The sequence below is a fragment of the Mustela putorius genome, unplaced genomic scaffold, assembly GCF_011764305.1.
Source record: "Mustela putorius furo isolate JIRA1106 unplaced genomic scaffold, ASM1176430v1.1 tig00001419_pilon_pilon_pilon, whole genome shotgun sequence".
NCBI classification, from domain to species: Eukaryota; Metazoa; Chordata; class Mammalia; order Carnivora; family Mustelidae; genus Mustela; species Mustela putorius.
Window position 1 is genome coordinate 72,455 of NW_025421736.1, and position 15,739 is coordinate 88,193.

Genomic DNA, 15,739 nt, shown 5'->3' on the forward strand with positions numbered 1-15,739 from the left:
TGACTGGAATGCTCTTTAAACCTCAGTGTGTTGCAGCTGTTGGCTAATATTTGAACTCAAAGGATCCAAACATAATCCTCAAATTATTGTATTTCCATTATTATTAATTTGTTTTAAGAATTTATTTATTTATTCAACAGAGAGAAATCACAAGTAGAGAGGCAGAGAGAGAGGAGGCAGCAGGCTCCCCACTGAGCCCAGAGCCCGACTCGGGGCTTGATCCCAGGAGCCTGAGATCTTGACCCGAGCTGAAGGCAGAGGCTTTAACCCACTGAGCCACCCAGGCGCCCCTCATTATTATTAATTTGTTCCTTACTTTCTTTTTTTTTAAGATTTTATTTATTTATTTATTTAACACAGAGAGAGAGATCACAAGCAGGCAGAGAGGCAGACAGAGAAAGAGGAGGAAGCAGACTCCCCGCTGAGCAGAGAGCCCGATGCGGGGCTTGATCCCAGAACCCTGGGATCATGACCCGAGCTGAAGGCAGCGGCTCTAACCCACTGAGCCCCCCAGGCGCCCCTGTTCCTTACTTTCTTATAGACAATCTCGCCTCGTTGGGGAATAGCTAACTGTATGCAGAGGGCCACTTCTCTGCACACATCTCTTTTCAAAGGCTTTGCACTGAAGAAATGTGTAGAATTTTTTGTTTTATTCTATTTTAGGAATGTTGATTGTAATTTTGGAAACCCCCTATATTCTACAAAGCGGTCTGAACAATGCCATGGATATGGAAAATATGTACATTGGGTGTGAGTACCTGGAGCTTCCGTGGCTGGAGAATGGAGTGGAGCGGAGGTGCTCGGACAGCCCATTCCTCATCGCTAAAGCCACGTCACCGTGACCACACTGACTTCACAATGCCACTCTCTGCGCAGAACAGTTCGACTGCCTTCATCTAATGCAACACTCACATCGTCTTCATCAAGGAAACGTTACTGAAGTTTGGATTCTTATCTCAGAAATTTAAAAATCCAAAACTAAGGGGCACCAGCTCAGTGGGTTGAGTGACTGCCTTCAGCTCAGGTCATGATCCTGGAGTTCCAGGATCGAGCCCCGCATCGGGCCCCCTGCTCAGCTGGGGGTCTGCTTCTCCCTCTGCCCTTCCCCCTGCTCATGCTCTCTCTACCCCCCACCATTCTCTCTCTCAAATAAACAAAATCTTTTTTAAAAATCCAAATTAACAAATCTTATATTCCCGACGCATTATAGTCTAAAGAATCATGTAAGCCTAGTCACACTCCTGAGTCTGTCCGGGCATGTATTTGGCATGATTTGGGCACAGTGGCACACATCTGCCCAGCAAGGTCAGGTCAGCGATATAGCTCAGCCAGCCAGGAGAGACATGTGCTGGCCGGCTGGTCCCGCCCCTGGGTTCTGCAGTGTCACTCCACATCTTTCTGAAAATATCATGGATGTGAATGAATTCTCACTGAGTGTGCAGATCAAAACTGGAATTTTCTAGAGCTTTGGGGAAAAGGAAAGAATTCGTGGAGCAAGATCAAAGCATATGTTGGAAGTAAATGAATCATAAAGGTCAAGGTGGCGGCCCAGGGCGCTTCTTGTGACAGGCAGAACTATCAGTCACCCTAATGACTGACTGTGGGCAAGGTGTTGATTTGTGTTAATTTGGGGATTTTAGTATCTTTTTAAAAAGTAATCTCTACAATGCAACGTGGGGCTCAAACTCAGGACCCCAAGATCAAGTCACACACTCAACTGAGCCAGCCACGCATCCTGAGAATTTTGTTTTGAATATTAAGTTTGCTGTTTGGGTGCAGTGACTTCAGCAGACAGAAAAGCTCTGGGAGTTTGGAGACTCTGAAGTATCTTCGGAGAGGATAGACCTAGCTTAGTGGAGAATTTGGTCTATGACTCTTGCTATCGGTATGTCTTTCAGATGTTTCTCATGCTTGAAAAATCCAAAAAATCCATTTGGATGAACTTAATTTTATGCTTTTTCTGCCTCCTCCTTTCCCTAGGTGTCCTTCCACATTTTGTACTGTCGAAAGGTTAGGGTAGCTCCCTACTACCCCATGATAAGTTTTAACTATACTCATTTAGAATCCTTTAAATGTTTATGAACTACACTTGTGGATAAAAATCCCACACACAGGGGCGCCTGGATGGCTCAGTGGGTTGAGCTTCTGCCTTCAGCTCAGGTCATGCTCTCAGGGTCCTGGGGTCCCTGTTTGGCGGGAAACCTGCTTCTCCCTCTACCCCTCCTGCTCCCCCTGCTCATGCTTGCTTGTGCTCTCTTACTCTCAAAATTTTTAAATGTTTTTAAGTTAAATTAAGGCAAAAAGACAGGGCACACCAAGTGTCAGCAAGGGGCTGAAGGAGCTGGAACTCTCAGATACTGCTGACGGGTTCAGGAGTGTTGGAACCACCTTGAGAACACATTCCGGCAGCTTTTAAAAGTGCTCACCACACACCCACCCTAACCCTGCAGGTAGGCACCCTTAGCCAGGAAATGTGAAAGCCTGTGCCCACACAGAGACTTGTGTCCAAATATTCATCGTTGCTTTATTTCTAGTGGCCTAAAACTGGGAACAGTCTGAAGTCCCTCGGCCGGGGGGCAGAAACACACACTATGGGGCCGGCACACTGGGGAGCACTCGGTGGCAGCGAGGACCGGGACACATTGCCACATGGATGTGCTGACCGCAGCGAGTGAAAGAAGCCAGATAAAAAGAGCACTTGCTGTATGATTTTGCTTATTAAAAAAGAAATCGTAAGTGCAAACGGATACACAGTGAGAGCAGCAGCGCAGAAGTTGCTGGGCCAGGGAGGGCCGGGGCCGGAGGGACAACAGAGACACAAGGGAGCCTGCGGTGCGTTCACATGTCAAAACTTCCAGCTGCCGTGTGACCCACCATTCCACTGAGAACTTGCCCAACTGTAGAGACCAGAAGCAGGTCACTGATGACTCTTCACCAAGAATATAGTTTCTGCAGAAAGCTCCATTAGGTCAAGTTCTGTTTCTTGATCAGTTTTCTACACATCAAAGATGAGCTACCTCCATTTTTTTCCACTTGCATTTACAACATACTAAAATTATATTCATTGGGACCAGTTTTTTCCATGCACATATAAGATTTCTCATATTGGGAGCTTGGTCCATTAAACGTCTACCTTTAGCTCAGGACATGATCCGAGCGTCCAGGGATCAAGTCCCTCATCAGTCTCCCTGCTGGGTGGAGAGGCTGCTTCTCCCCTCCCTCTATGTCTTCTCTCTGCTCATGTGCTCGCTCTCTCTCTCTCTCTCTCTCTCTAATATGTAAATAAATCGTTAAAAAAAAAAGATTTCTTATGTTGATCAAATTCACAATTAGAGCTTGTGCCTACACACATCCTAGGTCTGTTATTCCCAAATGCTCAGGAATCAGGGTGTTATCACGTGCACAAGTTTAGCCACTGTCAAATCATTTTGTTACTGTTCTTAGCAGTAAATTGTGAATTCTGATCTTTAAAAAGAATACTTAATATTGCCTAAGCCGTCCCACAAGGGAACAGGGAGCATATCCCTCAGTTGCCCAGTGCCCCTGGGTGCCGGCTCATTGCACAGCCTGTCCAGTTTTGCCCCGCTCCTCCTGTCTCCATGTGTAGCAGTGTCTGCCCCAGGACCTGGAAGCCGTCTTCACGGTTAGACTATGCACAGGGATATGAAGGCAGAGCAGAGTCTCACTTTACTTGTCAACTTCACTCATAATTTTAAAATGAAAATTAGAACATCAATTAGTGTTGCAAAAGCCGGTGAATTTGATACAAACCAGTACTGGCTCGTATGTAGCGAAATGGGTGTGCTGAGGGAAAGCTAAGGGGGACTTAGCCTGGAACAGCTAAGTTAGCTGGAACAGTGCCAGGGGAACTGGTTCTGGATCCTGGGAGGCTCTGAAGAGCAGGGATGAGCTAAAGAAGCCCCTGGTACTGCAGCTCCCCCAGATGTGTCCCAGTCCTCCCCAGCCACCCCTCCTCCCCAGCCTGAGCACACCTGGTCCCGCCATTGCCAAGCAAGCCTTGGGCACATGAAGGGTGAGAGGCGGCCCTGGGCTGCTGCCCTGCTTCTGCTCCGTGGACCATATGGCCGAGAGTGTGGTTTCTGTGTCACTCTGGGACTGCCACGGAGTGTTGTTCAGTGTTTCGATGGTAACTGGTGTCCGACACCGGGGTACAAAGCTTATATACCCAGCAGGGAGATTAAGAAATGGACTTCAGAAGAGAAAGACCAAAGCCAGCAAAAGGAAGCACAGACATGCCAACTCTAATCTTAGCAATGTTGGCTCTTAGCCAAGGCAGAGAGAATCTGTTTTTTAATATAATCAAATGTTGCGACCCTACAGAGCTCTGGGCCACCCAGATCAATGTGCAAGCCCTCCTAGGTAGCCTAAGCATCCCAGGGGTTGTAAGTACACAGACGGTGTGCCCCCGAGCTCCCCTGTTGAAGTATAAGGTCACCCAGCGTCTCGTCACCCATTGGCTCTAAGTTAGAGCCCACATCTGTGAGCATTTATAGTGTGTCCCACTCTGACACCTTCTCATCTGTCCTATTTCATTGTCACACAACCCTCTGGCCATATTCCCAAGGCCACACGGCTGATGGAGGGCCAAGCAAGGGTTTGTTCGAACTCGGGCAGACTGATGAATCCCGAAACGAGATTCCTGGCCGCTTCAGCAGCCGCTGTTGCAGCCCCAGCAGGAAAAGGACGGAGCCCTTGTTCCTCCTCGCCCGGAGACCCTCCCTCCTGCCCCTGCACCCTCTGCCGTCCATCTTTGCCAACGGAGCCCAGGCCCGTCGTGCAGCTGAAGCCCACGCAGGGTGGGCTGGTGGGCAGGCATGACTGGTTGATCCTGCAGCAGCTGCCGGGAGCCCGGGGATTCCTTTCCCGGGCCTGCCGTCCTTCATCATCTGACAGCTAATCCAGGGTGCAGGCTTGATCTAGGCCCTGAGCAGAGTGGGCAGCTGGCCTGAGCCCATAGAGACCACTTTCTCAGGAACTCACAAACGGGCATGGGCAGCTCTGGTTGAGGGCTGACTTGGGCCTGGGGTCAGCCACACGGAATGAGCGTCAGATGGCCACGTTACACCCCACTGGGGTCACTCTTCCAGCGGACGCAGACCCACACCCCACCTTCGGAGTCTGCTCACCTCCCGGGAGACCTCGCAGGCTCACCCGCCCTGATTTAATCTGCAGAGACTGACCTGGCCTGCCGCCCGAGATCACCTTGTTCCAACTTCAAAACCCAAGGCTTAGGAAACCACAAATGCCAAGGACATCTAAGCCGTTCCCCCTCGTTGGAGGCTGACAGAGGGTGGACGGACTTGCTGGGGGAGGGTTCGGTTGCGTCGGGGAGGGCAGGGAGGAAGAAGTCCAGAAAGCATGTCTTTGTGGATATATATTTTTTCTATCTTTATATTTAGATTTAGATTTATTTATTTCATCTTTGTTTTCTTGAGAGTTAAGGGCTCACTGGATCTGTTGGGAGTGGGGTCAGGTCAGGAGGTGGCCGTCAGTTCGGGGAGATCTGTGGTCTCCATTTCGTAATACCCCTTCGCGCTAGAAAAGGTCTTCCCCTTCAAGATCTCTATGAGTTGCTGTAGTCGCTTGGCGAAAGAAAGTACTTGGGGAGGTCTAGTGACAGGGGGCGGTGCAGGGGGCGGTGGGGGTGGGGGTGGGGCCGGGAGTTTGGGTCGAGGTCCAGGTCGAGGTTGAGATGCAGGGGGGCTGGGGGGAGGTGGCCGAGGAGGGCGCTGGAAGTACCAAGGGGGGCGAGCAGAGGGGTGGGCAGAGGGGAGTTTAGCCGGGGGTGCCTGAGAAGTCGAATGGAAAGGGGTGGGCAGCTGGGCCATGTGCAAGGCATTAGAGCCGATCTTGGAAGCGATCCAGCTCAGATAGGGCCAGGTGGCTGTGTAGACTCCGGGGCGCTTAGCTCGGGCACAGCCTACCCCCCAGCTTGTGATTCCCACGACCACATAGGTGTTTGCCACGTTGTCTCTGCACATGAGAGGCCCGCCGCTGTCCCCCTGCCCGGAAGGACACAGAAGTCACTCTCTGTCTGAGCCACTCTCTCCTGCCCAGGAGGGCCATAGGCCCTGGAAGGACAGTGTCTGCAGTCACATGGCTTCTGGCTGCCCTGACCCCAAGTGGCAGTGGTAACCCTGGGGTTAGTACCAACAGCTCCGGGTGGATGCAAGAAGGGTCTCCTTGCAGAGAGGAGACGAGAAAGGCGACCCGCGTGTCCACGCATGAGGCTGTGCACCCGCAGGCGTGTGTGGGCGAGCGGACTTGCAGGGTTCGTGTTCTGGAGAGGGGAGATTAGCCTTTTCTCGGGGGTGCTATTCGGGCGGCATGAGCTCTGTGTTATGACGGGGTACAGCTCTCGGGGTGTGACCGGCTCTGGGTAGGGACAGCAGGCGGCCCCTCCCATCCTCACTGCGACAAGAGGGGACCGGGGAAAGGGTCACTGAAGCAGGGACCTGGAGGCGGAGAGCTCCGGGATTCACAAAGAGGTGTGGGCAGGGCACAGGGCGCCCGAGGGAAAGTTACCTGGCAGGTGTCGATCTTGCCTTCGGGGTACCCCGCACACACGTTGGTCGAACGAATGCGCCCGTTGTACCACTGGGTGGAGTTACACAGGTCGAGGTCGATGAGGTTCACTCGGGCCTCCTGCAGTGTCGGGGTGACCCTGTAGACTACAGCCGGGCAGCTCGGTGGTCAGCGATCACAGAAACCACATTCTGGGAGAGCCCAGCCCCCTCTCCCCATGGAACCCCATGATCCTGACGTGCTCTGTGAACCCTCAAGTCCATGAAAGCCAGTGTCCTCCCCCCCACCCCGCCTCCCCTCAGATGCGTCTGAAGGGTGTGGGGGGAGGGGGAGGGATGTGCAGGTGGGGGGCTGGGGGGTGGCCAGGGCCTGGAGGCTGAGCAGATTGGCTGAAGGAATGCATGCTGCGTCGCCTCATTTACGCCCCACAGTGACCCCCTGTGCTAAGCACTGTGACTTGCCTGTCCTCCAATCGGGAGCTTGGAGCACCACGCGCCCAAACATCTGGTAGGGTTGTGGTGTGGCTTGGATCTGGACCACACAAATCCAGGACTCACGTTTTGTTCCCCCGTAGCACGGCTGTGAGTCACCCACCCTGCTTGCTATCCCCCGTTAGGACCCCTCTGCTCAGCTCTGGAGGGGATCCGCTGGAGCTGGGCAGACGAGTCCCTCCCCGTGTGCCTCCCATCCGTTTTGAAATTAGAGAAGAGGAGGAGGGGCAGGACTGCCTCCACACACTGGACCTGTCGGGGCGTGGGCTTCGGAAGATCCGAACATTCCTTTACAGCCCCAGAGGCCCGTCACTGCCTTCGGTTAAGAAAAGCCCAGCCTAGGCTCTGCCTCCATCAGCCAACCTCGCACCCGGCTGCAGGGGCAGCTGTCCCCTCCTCATCAAGTGGCCAACCCCAGGCAAAAGGGTCCTACCACAGCCTGGGGGGCAGGAGGGGGTGGCGGATTGTGCTTGGAACATGGCAGTGGGAGCCAAGCAGGACCAACGTGGATGGAGCTAGGCCCCCGCAGGCACCCTGTAAACGGCTGACTGTGTGTTTCTCTGCTTCGACTGCCTCCAGTGCCCTGAGCTCAGCCGTCCGCATCACCCAAGAGGCGGCCAGTTTTGTCTTTGCACGGCCCCCAAGACAGGGGTGACACGGAAATTAGCACCACAACAAGCCTGGTTGTTTACCGTGGACCTGTTAGATCTATGTAAGAGACAGACGGCGGGGAAGAGAACAGGGTTTTCTCAATCCCAGCCCCTTTAGGTGTTGGGTGACAAACGCGAAGAAGTCCACAAGAACTTGAACTTCAGTAGAAAAAGAGGACTAGCCCAGAAGCATGTGGGCTCGAGGAGAAAGCAGAAAAAGGAGGGTCTGCAGGAATGTCACAGAAGTTTGGAGGCTGGGGATTTCCTTAAGATGTGTCCTTTGCAGTGGGGGATGTCTTCACCAGAAGATGCTAGAAATCTGTTAAGTTGAGGAGGTTCTAGAGCAAAAGAGGCCTTGTGCTATGTCCAGGACGTAGGTGAGAGCCTGGAACCCTTTGGAGCAGTAAGACAGCCAAGGTGGCGGTAGTAATGGGACCGTAGACGGGAACCCTGAGACCAGCTCTCTGGGGACTACAAGACCCCGGGACACTGTGCACATGTTGGGAAGGGCGGGCAGAGCAGGGCAGGCTGGGGGTGGGACAAGAAGAATGTTCTAGAGGCTGTGGCAGGGCCAGGAGGCTGACAGCCCAGTCTGGGGAGGGAAGGGCCAACAGAACCCAGTGAAAACAGAGTTGCCCGGGAGGAGAAGCACCCCCGTCAGCCTTGAGAGCAGGGAAGAAGAGCTACCGGCAGCATCCTGAACCACCAGGGTTTCATGGCCGAAAAGGCTGAGTTTTGAACCTCAAGTGACTAAAGTGCCTTGAATAAGGAACCCTGCTCGGTTTTCCACTATCAAGGGACAGAAGAGCCAACCTCGCACCCGGCTGCAGGAGCAGCTGTCCCCTCCTCATCAAGTGGCCAACCCCAGGCAAAAGGGTCCTACAGACTCTCTCCTCATCCCCAGCGTGACTGGGTGACATCTGGAAGGCCTAGCCAAACTCTTGCTGCCCACAGCTGACCTCCAAAAAAACCTGTCCCTTCTCTCCAGAGAAAACGAGGTCGCTCGGGTGGGGAGGGCAGTTTCTGACATCGCAACCCCCCAGGGGTGGGGACCCCAGGTTCACTGAGGTCAGGAGAGCTGGGCTCTGGGGTCTCAGAGCTCAGAGACCATGTGACATGGCCCTTCCACTCATAGAGAGAGAAACGGATGTTGGCAGGGGCACGGCCCTCGGCCACAAAACCCCATGGAGAGCTCTTCTTCAACTGTTGTTTCAGGTGACAGTACCCCATTTCCAGAAGGTAACAACTGGGGCTCCAGCTCCAGATACAGCCACAGCCCGACTCCATTCTACAAGTGCCCAGGGTCCCCTGTGCCTGTGTGCACCCTTCCCTCCGGCGACGGCACGAGCCATCCGTGGTGAGGCAGTGGATAGGGCACCCGGCCGCCAGCTTCTCTGGCTATAAAAGGGGACAGTGCCCTGCACTCTGGCGGCCATCCCCACAGGGCCCATATTCGGCCCTGCACCTCAGAGACCACTGAGGAAAGGACTAGCCCTGCCCCCACCCCTGTGCGAGCCCCTCCGGTACTCACCTTTCTCTTTCAAGAACCCCCAGCCAGCCACCCAGCAGACCTGGGGAATTCTAGGTGGGCCCGCCCTAAACTGGGGCAGGCAGCCCGTTCCGATGAACTGCCCGCAGGGGACCGGCGGGGTGATCTTCATGAGGGCGATGTCGTTGTGCTCCAAACTGGGGACGTATTTCTCATGAATGACGATTTTCTCAACGTATCTCTCCTGCTGAGGCGGCTTCGCCGGCTTGTCGTTCCCGTACACAATTTCGCTCGCTCCAAAGATCAGCCTCCAGTCATACACCTTCCTGTGGGCACAGAGGCAGGCCTGGTCACCTCCGAAAGGACGGGCTCGACGGAACCCTCCTGTGGCCGTGACCCTCAGAGCCCTCCCCCAGCAAGTGTCTGGGCCCACCCACACATTGTCCGCTCGCCCCAAGGCCCAGGGCCCCAGGACAAAGTGTGCAGAGGGCCCTGGGGAAGGTCCCTTTCTGAAGACCTCCCTCCGGGCACTCCCACACCTACTTTTTGGAGACAAAGCAGTGGGCGGCAGTAAGCAGCCAGTGGGAGTTCAGCAAGGTGCCTCCGCACGCGTGGTACCTCCGGTGGTTGTGGGACGTGAAGACCTGCAGGCTGACCATCCAGGGCCAGGCCCCGATGGTCGTATCCTGCCCTCCGACGACACGGCCACTCCCCTGTGAGCTCTGCCTGAAGCGCAACCCACAGGGGCCACTGAGGAGAGACCGGGAGCACAGTTCAAACCAGGGAGGGGCGCAGCCCGTTCTCACACCTGCGCAACGGTGGGGGGGGAGCGGCTGGGCCAAGTGGGGCAGCCCGGAGAGGGGAGGGCAGGAGGGGCTGCTGAGGGGACACGCTGGGGGCAGCCAGGCTGGCTGGAAGCTACAGGCTCCAGGAAATGGCTCTGAGGAGTGTGATTTCTGGGGTCTCGTGGGTGGAGCCACAGGCGAGGCAAGAGGGGCCGGAGGAAGCAGAACCGATGACAGGGCCCTAGAAGCACCCGAGATCCCCAGGCAGGGCGGAGGCCAGATGGGGAGGCGAGAGGTACTGGCTTGGGGCCTTTAGGGCCAGTTGTGGGTGGGAGACTCAGGGAAGGGCCGCAGGCACCCTGGGGCCTCAGGGTGGGGCCGGAGGGTGGCGGGAGGAGGCCGGCCCTGGGGGCGACCAGCAGGGGTCCGGGGATGGGAGTTCTGGGAGCCAGGGGGCGGCCACAATAGTTCGGAGGGTACCTCAGGGGCTGTCGGAGTCTAAGGGGGAGGGGGCCCTAGAAGACGCCACGACAGTACCCTGGGGTCTTTGGGGTCAGCCACAGGTGGGGGCACCGCAGTATCTGTGGGAAGAAAGGGGCTTCTAAAAATTAGGACTTGATGGTCTGAGGCAGTGAGGTCAGGGTAAGGACAGGGCCCCCCGTCTGCGCTGTGAGAGGCAGAGGAGCCCAGGGTCAGCCCTGGGGCCTCCGGGCGGAAGCAGCTGGGAGCAGGGATGGTCTGAGTTGGGGATGTGGGTTACACCTGTGAGACCCAGGGCACCACCCAGGCCCAAGCTTGGCCTCCTCCCCGGCCCTGGACAGAGGGAGTCCAGGTGGGGCCTGCTCTTCAGAAGACACTGTCTCTGCCCCCCGAGGGGTCGCTGGCACTTACTCACACGTGGCGTTCTCTTTGGCAACCGCGGACACTGCCAAGAGCAGCAGAGCGGCAGTTGGCAGCATCCTAACCACGCTCCTGCCCCAGCCTGGCCCGGAAGCCTAGTGACCTCACAGAGCTCTGAGGCCTGCGGGCCAATCAGCCGGGCTGCTCCCCTCCCCCCAGGAGTCAGGACGGGCAGGAGCCCTTGAGCTTAACTGGTCCAGGCTGAAACAAGATCCCAGCTTTCGGGAAAGACCCCTTCCCACCCCAAGGGGCATGGGGCTCCTTCCAGCCCCACCCTCTGTCCCAAGGCCAAGACCGTCGTCACTCCTAGTCACCCTTCGAAGGTCCCCGAGGATCTGAGGTTCCAATTTCGTGCAAGGTCTGCCCCGCTTGGGCAAGCTGTGACCACAGTTCCTGTTCCAGATCGTGGGCTGGGGGGCGGCTCTGTTCCCCTGTGTCGAGATGGCAGAGCCTGTCAGGGGTCACGGGTGTCAGGCTCACCAGATTAATCGATCCTTCACACTGCGTGGGGCAGGTTGTCTTTCCCTACGTTCCAAGTACGTGGTATCAGCACAATTTTCCAGGAGCCACTTTGAATTTCTCTCATTCAGGACTACAAAGCTCACCCTTCTCTTCATGGCTGAGTGTCGCAGGATCTGGTGTTTCCTGCCTGAGTGTCTCCAAGTCTCCTCTCCGGGACCTCCATGCAGCACGCTGCGTCCCTACACTTCAGGGTCAGGAATTCTCATCACCGTCACATGAGTACCCTGAGGTTTCACTTCCTCTGATCCTCAGAGGCAGCATCTCCCCCACGGGGGAAGACAAACGCTCGCCTCACACACCCGCAGCTCACGAGGATCCCCCCTCCTTCAAGACTGGGAGGAAGTCCCCTCCCCCACCCGAGTGTAGGTTCTCCACTAGACCATCTGAGCAGTGAAAGGTGGTCCCTCGCCTACCGGCGTGTCAGGACACCTCGCAGCTTCTTCCTGAGTGTTCAGAGTTTTCCGGTTGTCAGATGCCTTCATTCCTCTGCTACCTTCTCGCACCAAATGTCATACCGCCTCATCTCCCATAGCATTCAGGAGGTCACGTCCTCCTCAACTGAACATTCATGGGGTCTTGTGTGTCTTTACCTGGGCACCAGGAACTACCACCTCCTTTTCCTGAATCTGAGGGTGTCTCTTTTCTCCCATCTCAAGGCCAAAGGCCTCATCTCTACCACCTCAGTGTCACTCTGTGGCCTCTTCTCTACCAGAGAACGCGGAGATTGTCTGTCCCCTACCTGAAGGCCAGGAGCTGCATCTCTCCTGTGGGAGGGCACGGAGGCTTCCTCAGCCACACTGACGTGCCAGGAATTCTCATGCCCCCACCTGGCTGCTGGAAGTCGTCTGCCCCTTACGTGAGTACAGTCTCCCTCCCTGCCTAAGAGTCATGAGCTTTTATCTTCTCTACCTGAACATCACAAGGTCTCCTTTACTCGGGAAATGTCTGACAATCTCATCCCAGCTCCCTGATTGTCTGAAGGTTTCTATCTCCTTCCTGGGGATCTTGAGGTCTTATCTCCCCTACTTGAGGACTGCGAAATCTTCCCTCTCCCATCTGAGTGTAAGGAGGTCTCCGTGCCCTCCCTGAGTGTTCCTGCTTTGTCTCCTCCCCCTGAGTGTCGGGAGATGCTCTCACCTCTTCTGCTAGATCTGGAGTTTCCATCTCTGGTCTCTTAGGGACAAGGGGTCTTCTCTTCCCGCCCTGCAGGCCAGGTGTTTGCAGTTCTTCAACTCCATTGTCAGGCCTTTTATTTCCTCTCCATGATACTCCATGAGTGCCCCCATGTCTCCTCTAGGCCAGAAGATCTTGCCTCGCCTGTTATGGGGTGCCGGGTGCCGGGTGCCGACAGTGCTGATGCCACTCAGTCCATGTTTGCTCAGTGACCTCTCTCGGGGCTGTGTGTTCCAGGCCCTGTGGAGACTGACATAACCCTTAGAAATGCCTGCAGAGGCCAGGATGAGGGGAGGCTTGTTTGGGCCTTCCAGGAATCTCTCAGACATGGCCTCGTCTTTCCCACTGAGGCTGGGTGGCGGCACGAGATCTAATTACAGTAGCTGTCACTTAGGGGCATGCATGTCCTCTGGGCTGCATGTGAGCCCTTGGCTCTCACTGCAGTGTCCTTCTACGAGTCCTGTTGCTCTGTGAAATCTGTGGGCTAAGGTCTGGAGAGTAACCCTGCGGCCGCTGCAGACCTTCCTCCATCGGGACACCTGCCAGGGAGTCACCTGAACAAAATTGTTCCGATGGCATGGAGTGGCCTGCTGGGACTTCCCGTCTCCAAGTGCCTTCTCTGTTTGGGGAACCCCTTCCTGTCCCTCCTCTGCCTTCTAACACAGGGCCAGGACATCTTCTCTTTGCTTGGTAGGGAGAGGCAAGGCCGGGGGGTTACGAGTTTTGGTATGTTGTTCCCATTCCTGCCAAGCAGCAAGCTGGGTTGCACCTACATGAACGTAACTGGGCCTCAGTAACCTCCCCTTGGGGGGGTCTCACGGCTTTTACCACTTCTTCCTGCTCAGCGGGGAGCCTGCTTCTCCCTCTGCCTCTGCTGCTCCCCTGCTTGTGTTTGCTCTCTCTCTCTCAAATAAACAAAATCGTCAAAAAAATTTTAAAAAGAAAGAAAATATTTTAAGTTTCAAGATGAAAACAGCACCTAGTTTTTTCAAAACACTTGGGGTCACGCGATGACGCAGTGGAAGACCCAATGCCTGGCTTCTAAAAGGCAAGTACTGTCTGACCCCACAGAGTAACACTCACTTCTGGTTCTAGAAAGGGCTGCTGGTCACAGTACCTGTCCCTGTGGCCACAGGATAGGCACACGGTCCCCCAGGTTTAATTTTGTCCTTGACCCTAATGGAAGAAGCAAATGTCTCAAATACGAGTGTTCCAAAGCCCAAGCGAGAAAGGTAGGAAATTGCCAGACAAGTAAGACTATAGGGACAGAGGGTACGGTCCCAGGGGCTACTAGGGGCTTGACTCAGGCCCAGGCAAAGCTCCCATCACAGGGAGCAGGATGAGGGGTTCCCCACCCCATGCCCCTCCCCCCACCTCCCTCCCTGCCCTCTGCCATTCCCACCCCATATGCCCTCCTGCTTACCCCAGCCTACTTCCTGCTCTTCACTTCCAAACCCTACCCCCGCCCACCGGACTAGTCCAACTCCCACCGCATCTTTCCTCACACTAATCCCTCACCCCTCTCCAGAGAGGTCCTCTGCAGAGCAGACACCGTGTCCAGCCAGCCAGCCCAAGTTGTCCACAGGACCTCGGACAGGGGTGGCTGGGGTGAGGGAGGGTTAGGGCTACAGCCTCTGCTCCAGGCCTGAGGAAGAGCGTTGGTGAGTTTCTTGGGGGCCCCAAAAGGACATCCCGAGGCCAAGAGGAGACCTTTGCCCTGAGTGAGAATGTCTTTGCCCCAAAGTGTTTGGGGCTGCAACTCCCCAGCCCTGAACCTACACTTTCCTCTGCCACATCTTCTCTCAAGGGGTGTGTGCATGTGTGTGCACGCACGAAGGGTCTGACTCCCCTTCTGAGGGGAGGGGCATATTCATCTTCTCCCCCAAATCTCTTGGGAGTCAGAGTGGGTGTTGCCGTGTCCCCGGAAGGCTGCCTCTGCCCTTGCTCTTACTTTCTTCTGTCGGAAGCTGTGCTTACCCCAAGCTCGGACCCAGCCCCAGAGCGACTTAGGGCTCCGCGTGCAGCTCTGAGGATAACAGCCCCCACCCCCAGCAGAGGCTTAGGTCCAGAGCAAGTCGGGGTCCTGCCTCCACCCCTACACTGAGAGCCCCTTGCCCAGATCCCAGATTTCTGACTTCCTTCATGGCCTCTTGTTAGATGACCACAGTTTCTAACTTGAAAGTGAAACTTAAAAATTTGAAAAAATTGGAAATTTGAAGTTGTGGGGCTTTCTAGACAAATGGCAAATCTCTCAGGGTCCAAGCCTCACAGGCCCTTCCCCACTCCCTCCCAGGCCGTCTGGACCTGGCTCACACCCTCAAAGCCCCTCTGCTGCCCCCACGTCTTCTCAGTGAAGACACGGGAGTTCATGCCTCTTCTACCCACTTTGCTCCCTCTGGGATCTTCACACTTTCCCGTGGTGTCTCCCACTGGCCCCACGCCTGACCCAGCAATAGCCCCAGTCAAGGTCCACATTTATCACCGTGTCCTATCCGCACCCCCCCCCCGCCTTCTGACCAGTGCCTGATGTGTCTTCTGTGGGGGGGGGGGAAGGGGCAGCCGCGCCCGCCCTCCCTCAGCTCCCATGGGGCCTCCTGAGCCCACTCTGCAGGAGAACACCCACCACTGGCCACACTGTGACTCCTCCTCCCACCCGCTGAGATGCCTCTGCCCTTCCTGTGGGCGGAGCACTCCCCACCATGTGCCACAGCAGACTTGCCACAGGGCTGGGGGGGGGTGGCAGGTGGAGGCTCCTGAGACGGTCAGCTCGGAGGGGAGAAGGAAAGCCTGAACAACAGCAGGAGCCATGGGGGCAGGACAGCTGGGACAGACAAGAGAGGGTTCAAAGACAGGAGCCACAGGATTCAGAAACAAAGGGACATGGCGGGGGAGGGGTTGCAGCAGGGGTCACAGAGGACAGACAACCGGACTTCTAGCCCAGGCCAGCTCCTCGGTGAGCTGGTAAACAGACGGAGAAACCTCCCAGGACCAAGCCCAGGCTGGGGTCCTGCAACAGTGCCAGATGAGACGAGAAGCGGAGCGTGTGGCCATGGAGACCGGCAAGGACACCGGGTCGGAGGTCTGAGAGTTACCAGCGCCCAGGCGTGGATACTTGTGACAAGATTCGTCAAAGGAACAGCAGTTTGTGCTCCTAAGAATTCCTCAAACAGGCAACTGAAAAAG

At 55.7% G+C, this 15,739-nt stretch overlaps 1 protein-coding gene across 2 annotated transcripts; it reads right to left on the reverse strand.

Annotated features, from left to right (window-relative positions):
• Window positions 1-5,365: 5,365 nt before the first annotated feature.
• ACR (acrosin) lies at window positions 5,366-11,659 on the reverse strand. Of its 2 annotated transcripts, XM_004775340.3 has the most exons (6): window positions 10,853-10,944; window positions 10,499-10,542; window positions 9,720-9,926; window positions 9,219-9,502; window positions 6,547-6,692; window positions 5,366-6,023 (listed from the first exon to the last, which is right to left on the reverse strand). In XM_004775340.3, the coding sequence occupies exons 3-6, from the start codon at window positions 9,833-9,835 to the stop codon at window positions 5,496-5,498; spliced, it is 1,074 nt and encodes a 357-aa protein (XP_004775397.1). In that variant the 5' UTR covers window positions 9,836-9,926; window positions 10,499-10,542; window positions 10,853-10,944; the 3' UTR covers window positions 5,366-5,495. The 2 variants fall into 2 exon arrangements, with proteins under 2 accessions (XP_004775397.1, XP_004775396.1); XM_004775339.3 differs by lacking the exon at window positions 10,499-10,542 and having other exon boundaries at window positions 5,367-6,023; window positions 10,853-11,659.
• Between the last annotated feature and the right edge of the window lie 4,080 nt (window positions 11,660-15,739).

What these genes read in the sequence shown, in the direction of transcription:
- ACR (XM_004775339.3), bottom strand. Translation starts at nt 10,920, where the DNA reads ATGCTGCCAACTGCCGCTCTGCTGCTCTTGGCAGTGTCCGCGGTTGCC. An exon ending in AAAGAGAACGCCACGTGTGA is followed by an intron (nt 9,927 to 10,852) that starts GTAAGTGCCAGC and finishes GTCTCTCCTCAG; the next exon opens with TGGCCCCTGTGGGTTGCGCT. An exon ending in GCAAGATCGACACCTGCCAG is followed by an intron (nt 6,024 to 6,546) that starts GTAACTTTCCCT and finishes CCTTCCGGGCAG; the next exon opens with GGGGACAGCGGCGGGCCTCT.